Genomic DNA, 18,104 nt, shown 5'->3' with positions numbered 1-18,104 from the left:
ATGAGAAAAGCTTACTTGACCAGGTCAGTTCAGCTGAAATAAAAAATGTACTTTTGTTTTTTCTATGCATACATACTGGTTATATAAATGCCAGGTTAAGAAAGACTTAAATATGTTGATTTAGGCAAAGTGTCTGTAATTAACTTCTTCACAAAGAATTTTTCCACATATGAATTTGGCATGTAAAAATACACCAGAAAATAAAATAAATAGAGGCTCTCAAGAGCCTGTGTAGCTCACCTGATTTTACTTTGGTTTTAGAAATCATGTAAAAATATATTGAAATCATAACAGATACCTTAATAATGATTAAGGCCAAATTTAGTTTAATATTGGCCCGTAATTTTATAGATATCCTGGTAGCCATCTTGAACAGTAAATGGGCAACAAAGTAGCAACACTTCATCAGTACCTCATAAGGAACATGTATGCCATGTTTTGTTTCATTCCATTTAGCGGTTATTTAGAAAAAGACATTTGTATATATTTCCCATAGGGTCCTTTGTTAAACCTAGTTGCCGTTGGCAGCTATCTTGGTTGCTGGATTTGATACATCACTTGGTCAGAACCTCATAAGGTACATTCATGCCATGTCTGGTTTCATTCCATTCAGTGATTCTCTAAAAGAAGACATTTGTATGAAGTCCCACGCTGGTGGCCATCTTTGATGTTGGATCAGCTTTGAAGTAACAACATTTGTATGTATTGCCCATAGGGTCCTATATTAAATGAAGTCCCAAAATGGTGGCCATCTTGGATAATGGATTAGCCTGCTATTCTGTGTGAGCCAAGGCTCCATGTTGAGGACCATACTTTGACCTATAATGGTTTACTTTTAAATATTGTGACTTGGATGGAGAGTTGTCTCATTCTTATTTATATATCTACTTTAAATTCAGAAATTATTGTGATTTTTCATGAATGGACATAATTGCCAGTTTAATTGATGCGATTACAAAATGATCTGCATAAAGATCTATGTTTCAGTTATAAAAATGTGAGTTCTTATTATTGCGATACTTACCCTGTCGCATTATTCGCATTAATAAAAACCTTGCAATAATATCTGATTTACAGTACATATACTTCAGTTAAAGTCTTCAGACGACAACAATGACAATAACCACGCCACAAAGTCATAATTTTATACAAATTTTTGCAGTCATATCAAATTCATCATGCACAGATTGTAAATACTTGAAGCTCAAGGAAGCAAGTTTCATTGTTTAGTTGTTCATGCTACATTTTGGGCAAATTAAGCAATTTGTATGATAAGGCCAGACTTTTTTTTTATCTGTTTAACGAGAAAATTTGTAAAAAATTAGGGTTGAGGGGACAAAATAAAAAAAAAATAAAAGTGCAAAGTTGGTCCAGTCGACACTAAAAATAAAAATAAAACCATTATAAGTGACATTTTTTTGTTTTTGTTTTTGTTTTTAATAATTTATCAAAATACAAGAACAATGAAATGAAAACAGACCAGTATATTAACCTTCTATTAATATGAACATAAAAAATATCTTTTGATTCTGTATGTCCTCTAATTTAGATCCATGCATATGCACCAGGCAAATATATCAACCTCCCTGCATATACACTATATATATGTATATTACCAGTCAGGAATCTCTTAGTGTATGTTACATGTTTATACTGTATATACAATTCAATTAAAAAAACTACTCTGTTACCATGTTCAAGAAATTAATTATTTTTCATTAAAAAGATATATTCATTTAACCTTGGAAATAATATAATTATTTTATATTAGTGTAATAGACATGGTTGAGCAACATTAACTTATAAATTGAAACAATGCATTAAAAAGGAAATATAAACATTAACCAAAAGTACATTAATGCATGTGGAATGCGTAAATTTTCCTTTTGGGATCAATTTTTGTCTGTCAGCAGTGCCATTCATGCGTCCGTAGTCATTATCGCAAGAATCCGGATTTCGGTCATAGCGGGTCCGCTTCCGATGAAATCCCGACTCCTATCCGTAGTTCTTCAAAAATATACCCAATAATTTAAATGTCGGAGAAAACTTTACAAAAATAAATACTAGTAGTTACTTATATGTTATATAAGTTATGTTTATACATAGTTTGATTTTCATTATATACACTCAGTAGTCATTATTTTCGGATTTTCACAGGATTTTTTGTTTTCTTTACTATTGAGAAGAAGCAGATTTATTATCATATCTTAATCGGCTACATGTGAGTTTATCAGGTGTTCTAAGCAGGGTGGTTTAATTACATCAGTTCCATTACAAATATACATGTTTTGTTAATTAGTGACCACTTGTGGCATCTGGCTTTCCTTTGTCCTTTGTTTGTTTGCACATAAACTTTGGTGTAGTTTAGCTCCTCCCATTTAGGAATATCCCATTAAGTAGTTGTATATTGAAAACCAGTACATGCTGCCTTTAGTGTCCAGTTTTTTCAATGCAGATTAAGCAGTTAAAAGAATAACTTTTGCTCAAAAAGTGGCTTAGCTTTACCAAAGTAGGTTATACAGATTTTTGAACTATTTAATTTTGATTCAGACTAAATACACATTTATTTTGGAATAACTAATATCAAAATGTCTGGGAAATGGAAAGGTGTGTGTAGGTTGAGTATCAAGGATTTCTCCAAAACATTGGACTATAATAATCCATTTAACTGGAATATACTATTACAAGCTGAAAGACAAAAAAGGAATTAGGACATCTTATCAAATGTCAAAATTAGTGTTAAAGCAATTTTATATAGGATATAGTAATGAAGCAGTAACATATTTTGTACATATTACTTCTAAACTTTTTCACTTTTGGATTATGAATTATCCCTACAAAGCTGAGTATTTAATGCTGGTGATATTCGTGTTGTGCATAATTTTACATTTTTAATGTTATCTGAATTTTGGTCGACCAATATAAACTGCGACTTTATAAGAGAGTGAATTATATTTGATATAGCCGATTTTACAGCATCAGATCCATATGTTTGTTGTGACCATGCAGAGATATTTCCATCCATGTTAACTTTATGAACTGGATTTACCTACAAATGTTCTAGGCAAGTATCTTTTTACTACATGTACAATTGGGTGAGCTGTCCAAACAGAGATAATAGGTTAATGTGACAATAATTAGGATCCAGCATAAAAACTGTGTAAACATCACCCACATACAAATCTGACTAAAAACTCAAACATTTACATACAAATAAATCTACACAGCAACAAAAAGTTTTTGTAGTTGATAGTACATACAGCATATAGTTTACACTTTCTCAATAAAGTACAAATCAAGTAAAATATAAAGACAACAGCATCAAGTGAAAACAACACGCTTCTCTTTCTGCATCATATCTGTGGCAACAGCTCGACTATATTATTTAATGCTAGTTGGATCAATGCCTTCACAGACTTAATTGTTAAGCTTTATATTTATCATTGCTGCTCAGTCATACTATACATTATACACTTGACCATTGATGGTATTCATATCATGTTATAAACTGTTCAATACTCTTGGATAATGACAGAGAGTTCAGCACCAAGCAGTTCAGATCTCCATGGTACATACCCAAGAGACTTTAATGTTAAATCTCAGTGCTCTAGATGTTTTACTGTTATGTAATGGGATGTTTTAAACCTGGACTAATTAAACTAGATTAACTAAATTTGGAACAAAGGGACTAATACTTTTAGTTGTGCCTTGTGGATTCAACTTCATCTGTAGTAAATGCATAATGTTCAGCAACTAGTAATATTAATCAGAGTTCGTGTTCCCATGTTTTAAACAGGATACATTATCCATATTCAACCATACAAACATTAGATACTAGAGCCTCCTCATTTCAACATGCACCTCTGGATAGACGGATTTCACAAACCAGACCCAGTACAGCACAACTTTCAATGAAGTGCCCATGCAGCTCAGATGTAATGTCGTCCTAAATCAGCAGTTGATGATCTTTGGAACAGTAACATGCTAATACTACAGGAACTGTTTATGAGACTGGGTTCAGAAGTTTGAGACCTTTATGTTATATTGAATGGATTATAATGACTAGTTTACCTGCTGTTTCTGAGGATTTTTATAATATTGCTTTAAATTCTGAGTTTACTTATGATACTCTACCATTAATTTGTATTTATGTAGAATAAGGTAAAGGTATCTGCAAGGTAATAAAAATTATCCTTTGCTGTCAGAAAGTTATACACCATAATTAGGCTTGAACATGTTTTAAATTCTGTAAATATGCTACAAAAACGAAGATATATCAGATTACCATAATTTTGATTTTAGAGAAAATGGTAATTGTCTGCAAAAAGTTTTTTTTTCAAGTTTACTGATTTGATGTTTAAGGAACTGCATGCTTTGTAGCTTTTATCAAACATGTGAACCTCCCGACGGGAGTACAATAATCCCTTTTTAAGGGGTCTCCTCCCGACCTCCCGTTGAAGAGAAAAAAATCCTGTGTATGAAATATTTCATGAATGAAAAATTTCAGCCCAATATAGTCTGGTGTAACTGACATTACCTGAAGTTATATTTCACCTGTAAATCAATTAACATGCATAATTATATGGCTTCACTTGTCAGCTTGGGTGTCAAACATACTGATAATCAATGATTTTTACCTCAGGCTAACTGCCATTAAGTTATAAAAACTTTGTGTATTTAAAAATAATTGAAATGAATTTTGGGTTAATTCCCTTGATTTATCCTGTTTTAAGTTACTTTCCTTTAAATAATGTAAATTTTAAAAAGAATATAAAAAAAATATAAATTGAACAAATAATCATAAAAGGATGGTAATTAAATGATTTTAAATGTCTTAGGACAAATAAAAAAATAATAATTTGAAAATTATTTGAGGGTTCTATACTTCCTTTCAAGGCTTAAATTGAAATTTATATGATAAATATGACCCTCATTTCTAGGGTGAATGTGTTTCTTAACATACAAAAAAGATCTCTTTGCAGATATTTAAACAAATGTTCTGATTACAGTGATTGTTCTAAAAATAATGATAAAAAAAATGTAAAATAAAGATTTTAAAGAACATTCTAGTAAAAAAAAAATGTTAGATTGAACATGTTGAATAAAGATAAAGAAAATTTATAAGTACAAGGGTACTATAAACATAATACATCTGGATGGAAAGTTGAAGAAAAAACACTTTAAAAGACATTTCTACAGCACACGGTTACATTTACGACAAAATTTATGTTGATTAAAAACCTCCTGATCTGAGTCCTAATCTCCTGACCAAAATTTCACAATCTCCTGATCTGAGTTTCACAGTCCATCACATGTATGTTTTATGGATTTTTTTATAGATGTGGCAAGTTTACATTTTCAAGGCCTCATATACATTTGATACAGCTGTAAATCTATGCATTATAGATGCTGCATTTTACTCCAACTTAGTAGTTTTTGAATTAAAAAAATATCAAAAACTGTTCTGTTCAGAAAGGTCAGAAAGGGCACAAGCATTCAGCTACATAAATTATGGCTTAATTAAATTAATACTTATCTGCCCATACAAGATTTTATTAGAATTTATACAGTAATGTAGGAATTTACTCCTATCCATCCAACTGACCCACTTTTCTTAACCATTGATAAGAAATTTTAGAAAGACATTGTTTACTTAATACATATGTTACTCAGATCATAGCTTTAGAATAGGGACAGCTTCTAGAGCTGGAAAGACAAATAGAAGATCAAGCTGGTCTTCAGATATTTACAGTAGATGTATTTAGTAACACCAGTATCTATAAAATCTTTTCAAAGTAGGTTAGGTAGCTTTAAGAAATGTTATTTCTCAAGTTCTTCATATATATAAAAATAAGAAGAAATATGCATGAATGTTTTCAAACTAGTTTCAGCATTGTTCTGTGACTAAAGTTTATTTTTATGTGTTATCATTATGTGATTATTCTTAGCTTTTCTTTTATGTTTTTTGTGTATTTTATATATATATTTTTTTTTCTTTTTTCTCATGGCTTTATTGAAGGTCTCCCCTCCCTTACATCACAAATCCTTGGGGACACTCAGCTGTTAACATCTGTGTTATGGACATTGATGAAATTTTATCACTGGTTGTTTCAAAAATTTCACTCATCCCCCAAGAATTTCTGGGAATAATTAAACTGTCAAATTTCATACAAATTCATTCCAACACCAATTCAACATCAACACTACTTGGTTTTCCTCATAGCCACATACTAGGCTTCCTCATAGCCTCACAGGCTTCCTCAGACATAGCCTCATAGGCTTCTTGATAGCCTCATATGCTTCCTGATAGCCTCACACATTTATTTGGAACCATAGATCCAATTGGATTGGTGTGATGTCAAGCCAGGGGTCTTTATTTTGCTACTTTTCAGTACGCACATAGGCTCTTGGCTTAGGCATGGAGCAAAAATTTTAATTTTAGCTGAGTAGATTCCCCAAGGGCCAAAATTAAGTGATGAATATAAAATAATAAAAGTTATAGTTCATTTATGATTTATGTTTCATTCAAACCTGGATACAACTGGCACTGCTACGCAATACATGTATTTACACAGAAGTTTATTTCTAATGGGATAGAGCAGGATTTTGAATTATGTTGATATGAGTACTAAATGCTTAATTTTACATATCATGAGTTCAAATGGAGAGTTCTGAAGCAAATCAGGATAATTAAAATGTTGCTTAAATTAATTGTCTTAAGAACTCATTATGTGTGACTTTGAGGATTTTGTTCATTGGGCACACATTTCGGCAATTAAGACTTAAACTCAGACAGGTTTTTAATGTCAGGTCAAAAGATTTTTGCAAGGAGGTAACTGTTTTTCTGGATGTTTACTCAGGCGTTATATACTTTTCATTATTACAAAACACACATCCACTGACCAAAGGATAAATATGTACAGTATAAACAACAGACACTTTAATATTAAGTACAACATTACAACATATTATGAATGGACCTTTAGTATATCTACAATCCAGAATCGGTACTCTTAAGTCAAACATGGAACAAATTACAGTTAAAAATAATCAGGACCATTTCTGAGGACTTTGTATAAACGATGTTTGATACGCTTTTGGAAAGGAATATGACGTTTTTAATGCAATACATGGATTACAAATTTACTTCAGGCTTATTTCTTCAAGTTCAAATGAAGTAATAACTTATTTAGCCAAAAGTGGTTTTAAACAAATTGTTTTTATGAAAAAACATGCCACCAGCTTAAAAAATCAATGCTTTATAACCTCTTTTTTGAAGTCATAAATCGTTTATGCCTTTAATTTCTTTACTTTGAAATTGCTGTTTCATCGACTTGGTAAAAATTAAATATTACCGATGACGAAAGCGGGTATCGTAAACCACAGATTTTATTTTTGTTCTGAGGATTTCGTAACAGTTGGCAGAAAAAATAAAAATAAAAGTAAAAAGAACTTCCTTTATTTTTATTCTGAAATCGGGAAATTGGAGTCAGGGGATCTCGTTAAACAGATAATAAAAAAAGTCTGGCCTAAGATACAATTGTAAAATTGTACCCATCTATGACATCCAATGTTTTATATGAATCTTTTTACAGGGTCTAGATCTTTTCAAATAAAATTTGACAAAGTTTTGTAAATGCAGTTTTTAAGGGCATCCAATACAGTTTCTTGATATAATGTCATTTTTATAATTTTGAAATATGTTGTAGGCCTTGGCGAGTTATAAAATAAAACACAAAATAAAACATAGGTCACCGTGCTTGTTTTCAAGAAAATTGGGGATTTGTGCAATATTGTAAAAAAGTCAGGTAATGTTATAACATTATTGGAGTAGATATTCTTTGTCGTAAATTAATAAGATCGGGTTCAATCTGAAGCTGTGATAAGTAACAATAAGGAAAAAATAAATTCCTACAAGAAAGACTATAAAATCATCAAGCCTTGTTTGACATTGCGGACCAGATTCTTAAAGTGGTATTTTTTTAACCTAAAAATATGGAAATAGAGTTGTTCTGAAAATGTTATTCTACATTAACTACATTTTGTCATGCTTTCTCCAAATCTCAAATTAAAAATATATGTCACCATGCTGGATTCGGTGATAAACCCAATTTATCATACAAATTGCTTCCCCTCTTGGTAACCTAAACGTTAGCGCTAAAATGCACGACTTTGCTAGCAGACAATTTCGACATCTCCTGCCAATTATCTCTGCAAGTTATCGGCAACATTTTTCAGATGTATAAACATTCTTATACCAAGGAGGTTATAACCTTCTTGCTCATACAGAGCTACCTATAAATTGGTAATATTGTTTTGGAAATAAAATCCTGTGAATCATAAATACCTCTCTCTGTTTGTGGTCCAAGTGAGAAACACCTCAAGAAAAGTTATTACGGACTGTTGATAATTTTTAAGGCTTTAAAAATTTAAAGACTCGCAGCATTTTAGGTACATATACTGTACACACTGGTGAATTGTTTTATACTATATGTTGACCTCTAGATGTTGTTTTTATTTGTTTTGTTTGGTGGGCTGTAGTTTCATTAAAATAACCCTTAAAATCCTTTTATTCACTTTTAAGAATTTCACATTTATTCATAAAATCAAACTTTTATTTGGGTCAATGATTACAGTTGAATAGAATTTGTAGGCTCATCACCAGTTTTAAAGTTTACTTGTATATACTTATTTCCACTGGATCACAAGTTAACACAAAGGTTACTTACATGAGATCTTTCCTGCAAACGGAACTTGTCAGAAAACAAGAAAAATCTTATAAAAACAAGGAATTATTTGAATCTGGAATAATTTTGAATTCTGGAAAATTGATTAGAAATGTATGATGAAAACTAACCCAACTAAATAGGGTTAGCCATGCGTGCATGGCTAAGGTTAATTTTACTTTCACTATCATTTCAGTATGAACTAACTAACCCACCTTAGCCATGCCCTATTTAGTTGGGTTAGTTTTCATCATATATTTCTCATCAATTTTCCAGAATTCAAAATTATTCCAGATTCAAATAATTCCTTGTTTAAAGCAGAATCTTCTATTTGCTAAAGGAGGCTTTTATCAGACAGAGAAAGTATACCATAATTTTGAAATTTTTCATAATTTTTCATAACTTTTGATTTGGCAAAAAAGATTGAATTGATATCGAGAAGACTGGCCATGTTACATATAAACGGGGGGGATTGGCAAGTTGTGATTAAAATCCAAAAACTTCTCATAGCGTAATTTCATTAGTAAATAATCATATGTATTTTTGTCCATCATAGACGCATTGCGGGGTACATAAAATATCGCACTTCCGTTCCACCATGGAAGTAATATTTAAATATTACTTCCATAGTTCCACTGTCTGTCCTTCCAATCCTTCCGGTTTATTATATTTTTCAAGTGTACAATTCTTGCCAGATTTTTATAAAACTTATATCGTATGGACACGTTCGAAAAGCAGCGCCTATCAACTATTTTTTAAAAGAGTTATGCCATTTGGAAATATCAATTATATCGGAAATTGCATTGTATTTGCTGTTAATCTGTCATTTCTCTAACATATTTGTAAAAAGTTTTAAAGAACAAAAAAATATTGTTGGTGATTGCCTTTTGTTGGATAAAATACGTTCAACACGGGGAAAATTAGAACTTTGTTCTTTTATTAAAGTTGTATCAATGTTAATATTAGTGGCATACCATTATTTGTTTAACATAAATAAATGGAATGAATTGTTCAGTTAGGAAATTTACTTCTTCATGTACCAGTGGATTTTCGGTATTAGTTTTTAAAAATCATTGGTTTTCTGTGCTGTAATAAAATGTTAAAAATCGGATCCAAATCAAAATTTAATCATGGACGATGAATGATAATAATGATGATAATTGACATGCATTATATCAGAAACACAAAAAGGGTCAGTTGTCTTGAGATCTCTTCAGATTGCTCACTATATGATATTTTGTTGAAAGTCTCACAGAAACTTCAAAATGAGGAACAACAGAAACAGTATAATGTGTTTAATTTCTTATGATTTTATTAGACTGTTATCCTGTTAGAATCAAATGCACTAATATTAATGGTGTAGAAGTCAGAATGCTTGAGAAACAGAAATTTGGAGCATCGATTATACAAAATATCTTATTCAGAAAATTAAGCGCATAACGTCCCACAGAAAGTGATGTTTTGCAGGAATTTGAACGCTTTACGTCACACCAACAAGTACAAACTCCCTTGAAACTGTATCGGATGCCCTTAAATCTAGGAGAGAAAACACTCAAGAGATACCTGTATTGCATTTGAAGCTTTGAAAGATTCCATAGATAGTTTTACTGACGCAAATTGAGTTTACCTAGCAATACATAGCTTCAAATACAGTACAGTTATCTGTATTCTGATGCAAAATAAACAAGTCTTTATTTTAGTGTAACAGTTTCATTAAAAACAAATATTCCACCAAATAATGTTGTGTTCCTTGCTAAACTAGATGACGTCATAGGTAAGCTGCATGTGTCATACGTAAACACCTGGTGTTTTCTTGCTTCTTGTCCGCCTCAGAGTGTTATAAAATTAAATAAAAAGAAGATATCTAGGTGCAAAATGTGAGGTTTTGTTTTTGTTGCTTATTATTCAAGAAATAACATGTCAATACATGTACATTCAAGAATTCAAAATATCAGCCACTATTAGTTACAGACAGCTAGATAAAGAATTGTTCGTTGATTGTCATCCAATAAGAACCATTGATACAAAGTAATATAATTTATTACTGATATATCAGACAAATGACAGATGCAAAGTAATGACAATAGCTTTAAAGCCTTAGTCAGGTGATAACTACTTACTGAATCTCCTGTTCCATTTGTATACGTTGTCCAAGTCACACTGTCATTAGAACTAGTCACATAGAACGATCTCACCCAATTTGGCTGGTCCTCTTGTCCCTGTATTTGTACAGTGTGGATCCAGTAATCCTCTGTTAAGAATACCTGTATCCACTGACTGGTATCCTGAACAGATGGAACCCATGCTCCAGTCAGACCACCAAAACTTACTGAAAATCAATATTATAACCTTAACTGTGACATTCAGTAGTTACAACTAGAGCCTCATAACACTCAGTTTAAAATATCCATAATTTAATGCCTTAACCCATGTTAAAATAAGCAAAGAGCATGACATGAAGGAATTATTTCTTAATCAGAAGTATTGAAACCACAAAGAGCTTGTTCAATATCCATTTATCTAAATTTGGTATCTTTGTTGAAATTAGTGTTCAGTTTGTACCATTTTTTTTTATCTGATGAGTTATAATTTCAATTGACTGTCCAATTGTTTCACCTTTCATTGCTATTCAAGGTCAGGAAGTGGGTTTATTTAAATTTGGCCATCTCCAAAGCTGGATGGTTGACAAGTATGTATAATGTTAATAGTTCTTACCATCGAGAGCTGTCATATTAAGCCTTGCCCGATCACCACCACTTACTTCCATAGCTGATGACGTGGAGATCCAGTCATCCAGAACCGCTCCACTTTGTATGCCTAAAGCATCTCTACACTCTACAACATATATTATTAGAATAGATGATTGTCATTTTTAAAGAGAAGTGGAACATATAAGCAATTAAATTATGTTAGATATATGATTAAAGAATTTTGTAAGATGTGAGAATTAATTAAAACTTATCAGTGTGTGTTACCAAAGGTAAGGTAGCCATTGTCCTTTATTGGCATCTTTCTGATTTGGTTCATGAGCACACAAACAATAATTGCTATCATGATATGTTATTTTTTTAGAAACAGTGTTTTACTATTCATTGTTCTATTGACACAAAAAGGACTAGCACTACACATACCCAAGGATCAAGTTATAAATTATATAATCATACTAGCACTACACATACCCAAGGATCAAGTTATAAATTATATAATCATACTAGCACTACACATACCCAAGGATCAAGTTATAAATTATATAATCATATAGATTGAGTTCTGCAACAATACGTATGCATTTTGTTAAGATGTCAAGCGATATTATAATTAGTTATGTTAAACATATTTATTTATAGTGGATTGGGAAACAAGTTATTGCAACTTATATTAATCCCTTTCCACTTTGCGGGTTCGAGTGCTGCCTTTTAGCAATATTATAATTAGGTTTATAAAAGTTAAATAATCAAAATACTTTTCATTAGATGTTAAAGATTCATTTGAGTACTTTAGAACTCGCAAGTATTATGACTGAGTACTCAAGTATTAAATTTCTGATTTTTTGACAAACCTTATTAATAGTATTTCAGCCTTTAGAATGAAAATTTATATGCTAGTCTTAAACCTGAAGAATGTTAAATATTTTTTAAGATAAAATATTGTATTCTTAATTTACCGTATTCATAATAGTAATATCCAGGCACACGGAAAAAAACCTCCCCCGTCATATTATCTACTGTGAGAGAATATAGAATCACTCCATACTCCACATCCATTAGACAAGAATTATCCACTAGGAATGTTATACTAGCAGCTGTTCCTCTAACAGGACTTCCGTGGTCTGTAACTATAACAGTAAAACTCAGGGTTGTATTGGCTGTATATACTTCATTGTACAAGTCATGTGTGGCATTGTAATCTAAAGCTGGACTGAAAAAAATATTAAATATACACTTCATTGTACAAGTCATGTGTGGCATTGTAATCTAAAGCTGGACTGAAAAACATATTAAATACATAGTTCATTGTACAAGTCTTGTGTGGCATTGTAATCTAAAGCTGGACTGAAAAGAACGTATTAAATACATTATATAAGTTCATTGTACAAGTCATGTGTGGCATTGTAATCTAAAGCTGGACTGAAAAGAATGTATTAAATACATAGTTCATTGTACAAGTCATACGGGCATTGTAATCTAAAGCTGGACTGAAAAAAACATATTAAATACACAGTTCAAGGGTTCTTTAAAAGCAAGGGCTGATGATTCTAATTATGTACTGGCTTCACACATATACTGCTGATTTCAATTAAATAGTGTAGTAAAGAAATGATTAGTTTCTGTTATTAAGCATCAGTTTTCAGTGAACAGCTGTGGCTATTTAAGCTAGCTTTGTAACTAACACATTTTGAGCCTATTTTCCAACTACTGCGGATTCATTTATTTCAATCCTCAAGTTAATGGTCATACTGTACTGAGTTTAACAACACCATATTCTATATCTGTACCAAGTCAGGCTATCATGTCATTGCTGTTAAGATCTGTTATCCTGGTGAGAGTTGGCTGTTGGACATTGGTGTGATGGCAAAAAAGTCACATATATATTTAGTAGTGCTTCTGGTGACCTAGTATATATAAAAGCACCTTCTATTGGCTGCACTATTGGAGTAGCCTTTCAGCTCAAATGGTAGCTAGAGCAGTGGCTTACTATTCCAAGGGTCCTAGAAATAAACCAATTGAAGCTAGTACAATGGTAATTTTTAGAGACTCGCTGGTAACATTTGCCAAACCAACTGAAAAACCAAGGTTGATAATAATAGAGATTGAAAGATTAAGGCTAGGATTTAATGTGGATGTCGTCAAACTGTATAATGACTTGAGATAAGTGTTATATAACAGCCCTATACATTAGCTGCACTAGTTGAGCACTTCTTTTGCTCAGTTGTTAAAGTTAATGAAATGTCATACATATAAATTGCACTTCTACATCAAAATTTGCCTTTTCCCCAGCAAAAATCTGCACTGATCATTTGTTGCAAAATGCTGTATAATGATTGAGAAAGACTCCAAAACTACCGAATTAATAACCCATTTTACTATTCAATGTATGCACTGAAAAAAATAGCAGTTAGACGTGGGACTTAATGAAAAAAGAGTTGATTTTGATGGAGGTGAACACATGTTTTTGATTAAAACAGTTCCTATACTGTGGATTCATTTATTTTCGTGGGTACCAATTTTCGTGGATGGAGGAAAACTTGCATATTCGTGGATATTTAAATTCGTGGTTTAGTCAAAGTTCATATGCATTCCTTTAAACAATTTGCATTTCGTTGAACATTTAAATTCGTTGTTTCCTTGTACCCACGAAATCCACGAAAATTGGTATCCAACGAAAATTAATGAATCCACAGTATATCCTTTGCTCTATTCTTATTTTATCATTGGAAGGCACTATATTTAAAATATTTCTAACCTTAACTTTTAATATGGTTAATTATTTGATTTTCAAGCATATATCTAAGTAACATCAACAAAAATGTCCATTTCATTTTCTTGCTTTGTTGGAATTTTATTTATGAATTATTTCAATTCTAATAGGACAAATTCTGTAAATTTGTTAATCGTGAAAGCCCTATACATACAATACTGTTTTGGCTGTTCCGTTTTACCCAATTTGATAATATTAGTATTTTATATAGTTCAATGATTTTTTTTTTAATCGCATTTTTCACTTAATTATATATATTCTTCCAATGAAATTTTATTCGTTCTGAGGCGTACAAGAAGCTTTAAAACGCCCGGTATTTACATTTGATTTTTTGTTTACGAAAACATACTTGTGACGTCACCTTGTTTCGTTGCCATGCCAAGAAAATAACATCATTTTGCAGAATTTTCATTTTATGAAATTTTACCATGAAAAATAAATTGAAATGGATTGTTTTGTTTGTTTTGCTGTAGAATAGAGATATATTTAATGTATCTGAATCTTGGCCTACGTAAACTGGGGATTTTGATGTCGAAAATTGAGGATATCTGGTAGTATAAATAAGTTGGTCGTAACGTGGAACAGCCGTCTTTGTGTATTACTGCATTTGCGCTAAAGGTAGATATATTGGGATTATACTGGTTGACGATAATAGGTCTTCATATTAGAATTGTTAATCATGCACATGCACCCTATGATCATTGTTTTGTCTATAAAGCCAAAGTAGAGTCACTGTGTCAGATTAGAACATTCATTATAACAGTACTGCCCTGCCCACCAAAAATATAACAGGAAATTTGATCTATTTAATTTAGTTTACATACAATACAATTCGTCCTTCATCAATGATTCAGCATGAGCCAGTTTTCTCAATCTCTTTTTGGTCACTTGTATATTTATTTCTATTCCGTTATATTTGGAATTTCCCTATTCTATTTCTATCTTTAGACTTGTGGTACAAGTTTGGCTAGTATGTAAATCAGAAGTGGTCTGATGTTACTGTTGTTTTCTGCACGAATATTTCGAGGGCGGTAGTACGGGTGGGGTTTTATAGGCATATATAAGTCCTGATTACGTTTGATTATTATCGATGTGCTCCAGTAACTTTGATAGACGAAGTTAACGTTAAGCTCTGCATAATATATTACAGTTATGTTTGTATTGATATGTATTTAGAAGACATTGTGAATGTATATAGATGGAATTGTGGTATATTTTTGTAATTTGTAAAATGTTTACAAGATATTAAATGTTGTTTCGCTGAGAAAATAAGGAAGTTACTGCGAGCAAACAAACCTAAATTATGACTTGTCTCTTATTTAGCCATGTATTTAGTATAGAAATGTTTTAAATTCGGACGAATTCATGAGGGAGAATTTAAAACAATTTATGTTTAGTTTGATTAGATATATTCCCTACAGGGGGGCAAAAGTATTGCTGTGGAAAGTGATAGCACACAACATATACAGATGCATTTATAATCAGCTATCCCAACCACCATCAACAGCTACATATTAACTTGGTAATTGATTCAAACAAACACTTTGTGTTAAGATAATACATATATTTAAAATTACCAATCAAAACTACCAATCAAAATTAAGGACTTTTTTTTTAAATATTCTAGTATTGGATTCACATAGCTTGTTGGTTATTGTCATTTAATTTTCATACATATAATTTTTTTTGTTTTTTTGTTTTTTATCAAGTTTGATAACTTCGTTCTTCATGAGATGATATCATTATAAATACAGTATTTTGCAATAAGAAATCGTAAAGAAGGAAGCTTATATAGCCTTGTTTTCCTTCGTGTCATAAGTAAGATTATAATTTGATGTAAATATTTGATTTATCTCTTGTTTTTGCAAATAAACAGTTTTATATAATCAATGTTTGCAAGATATAAAATATTGGACTGGATTTTAATATTAGGGTCTTACAATAGAAGTGATGCTCTTATAACGGCAGTTAAATCATTGGCAAAAAAAATTGAGCACATCAAATGGACCAGAGTGATACAGTATTTTTACTTATGTCCACTAAGAAACGGGTCAAATCTCCTTAAGTATCTGATTTTAAAATTATGAAAAAAATACCAGTGTACAGCTGCTTAGCATGTGCTTTGAATCGGAAAGAATCATTTTTGTTCCTATTGCAATATAGGGATTGTGGAAAAAAATTAAAACATGTGAATATGTCCACTACGTGACGGTGAACTACAAAACAAGTTTGGGAGAAAAACGTTTCGTAGTGGATACTGCCACTACCATGCAGTCTTTTTTTTACTCTTTTTTTCAATTAAATTCTTGCAAAACAAATAACAAGGGTTAGTTTCAAGTAATTTTCAATATATTTTTATCAACATAGAATAGGGTTGATGTCAACTACGAAACTTTTTGTCCAGTACCAAACGGTTTTTGTCAACTACCAAACTCATCATCAAAATGTCCACTATGTAACAAGAGTTGTTGTACCTTCATTTGTGAAGTACTGTCTAATCTTTATCGATAAAAAATGGTTCTCTGATTCAGAAAAAAATGAGATCTTTCCAGTATATAAAATAAAACAAATTAGAATGTCAATAGGACACATTAAAATGCAATAAGATGTGCGTTTAGAAGCAGTTTCTTAGTGGACTACTACGAACACTAGTAACTTGAATTTAGCTTGAACGGACAAAAACGCATTAACGGCATTTAAAAAAGATTAATGAAAATTGAATAAAGATTGACAAAAATTAAAAATTATTTTTAATGTATTTCAATCCATATCAAATCATTTTAATACCAGTCAAACAGTTTCCCTTGCGGTCATTCAAGTTAATTTGAGATGTGGTTAAACTGCGTCAAACTAATTAGCCACGCCCCCGTTAAACAGAATCAAACTGATGTTAAGTCCTTTTAAACTTTAAAGTGTCCGCCTTTTTGTAAGGTAAATCACTCAAGCAGAACAGCATCCTCGAGTATCTATAATTAATCCGCTCCGAGCGTTATCGATTTAAGATATTTTACTGGTGGTTAGTTTAATATATGTTTTCCAATATTTATGTTATACGTAATGTTTTATATGTATATTGGAATGTATAATGTTATACAAGTGGTGAGACTTTAATAAAAAAATTGAATCTGAATATATAAACATGCTTCACAATTAAGATAAACGAATGAACAATAGATATATAACTAAATTTATAAATATTGATGCACGATTTAAAAAGCACAAAGTGTTAATCTGTTAAAAATAAAATAGCTCTTTATATCAAATTATTCGTTTTCAATATTGCTTACTAATATGAAAACTTGTGGCGTGTAAGTAAGGTATGGTCTTTTAAATATATCTGCGAAAAAATAAAAACCGGAAAGATAATAAGGTCGTAATTGTGCTCATTACAAACCTAGAAGTGAAAGATGTTTTTTTAATCAATAGACAATAAGTTTTAATAGATGCATATTATATTTTCGACGAAAAAAACATTAACATTTATACCGACATTTAAAATAGCTTGTAATTAAAAACATTTTTTTGTTAAATAATAAAATTGATCTAGATGAGCTTGACATTTGTTGAATTCATTTAGTAAACAGTTTCGTCTTGCTAAAACTTGTAATTAAAGTAACAGCTCAATGAACTTTTAAACCTGTTTAAAATTGTAATACCGGTCACTGGTTAAAAATGTGTGTTATTTGTGTAAAAGCAGCAAACAACAAATGAAATTTGAAGTGGGTTTACGAAGGGATTATCGTTATGTCCGCATGTAAAATAATTCTTGCAAGAAATGAACATTTGACGAACTGGACTGGCTATTAAGCCCTTGCACGGTCGGCCCTGGCCCAAAAGGAATATTTAAAACTAGAGGCTCTCAAGAGCCTGTGTCGCTCACCTGTATTTACTGATGCTTTG

At 31.2% G+C, this 18,104-nt stretch overlaps 1 protein-coding gene across 1 annotated transcript in view; it reads right to left on the bottom strand.

The window, feature by feature from the left end:
* Positions 1-18,104, bottom strand: part of LOC127705275 (uncharacterized) — a 431,608-nt gene that overhangs the window by 203,379 nt on the left and 210,125 nt on the right. The window contains exons 38-40 of the mRNA XM_052209598.1: positions 12,391-12,644; positions 11,442-11,561; positions 10,847-11,055 (exon numbers count right to left, since the gene is read on the bottom strand). Coding sequence (XP_052065558.1) covers positions 10,847-11,055; positions 11,442-11,561; positions 12,391-12,644 — 583 coding nt within the window. The remainder of the gene's footprint in view (positions 1-10,846; positions 11,056-11,441; positions 11,562-12,390; positions 12,645-18,104) is intronic.

This window comes from Mytilus californianus, unplaced genomic scaffold (genome assembly GCF_021869535.1).
Source record: "Mytilus californianus isolate M0D057914Y unplaced genomic scaffold, xbMytCali1.0.p SCAF_6, whole genome shotgun sequence".
Taxonomy (NCBI): domain Eukaryota; kingdom Metazoa; phylum Mollusca; class Bivalvia; order Mytilida; family Mytilidae; genus Mytilus; species Mytilus californianus.
Note: the sequence above shows the minus strand (reverse complement) of the source record. Positions and strands in the feature narration are given on the sequence as shown.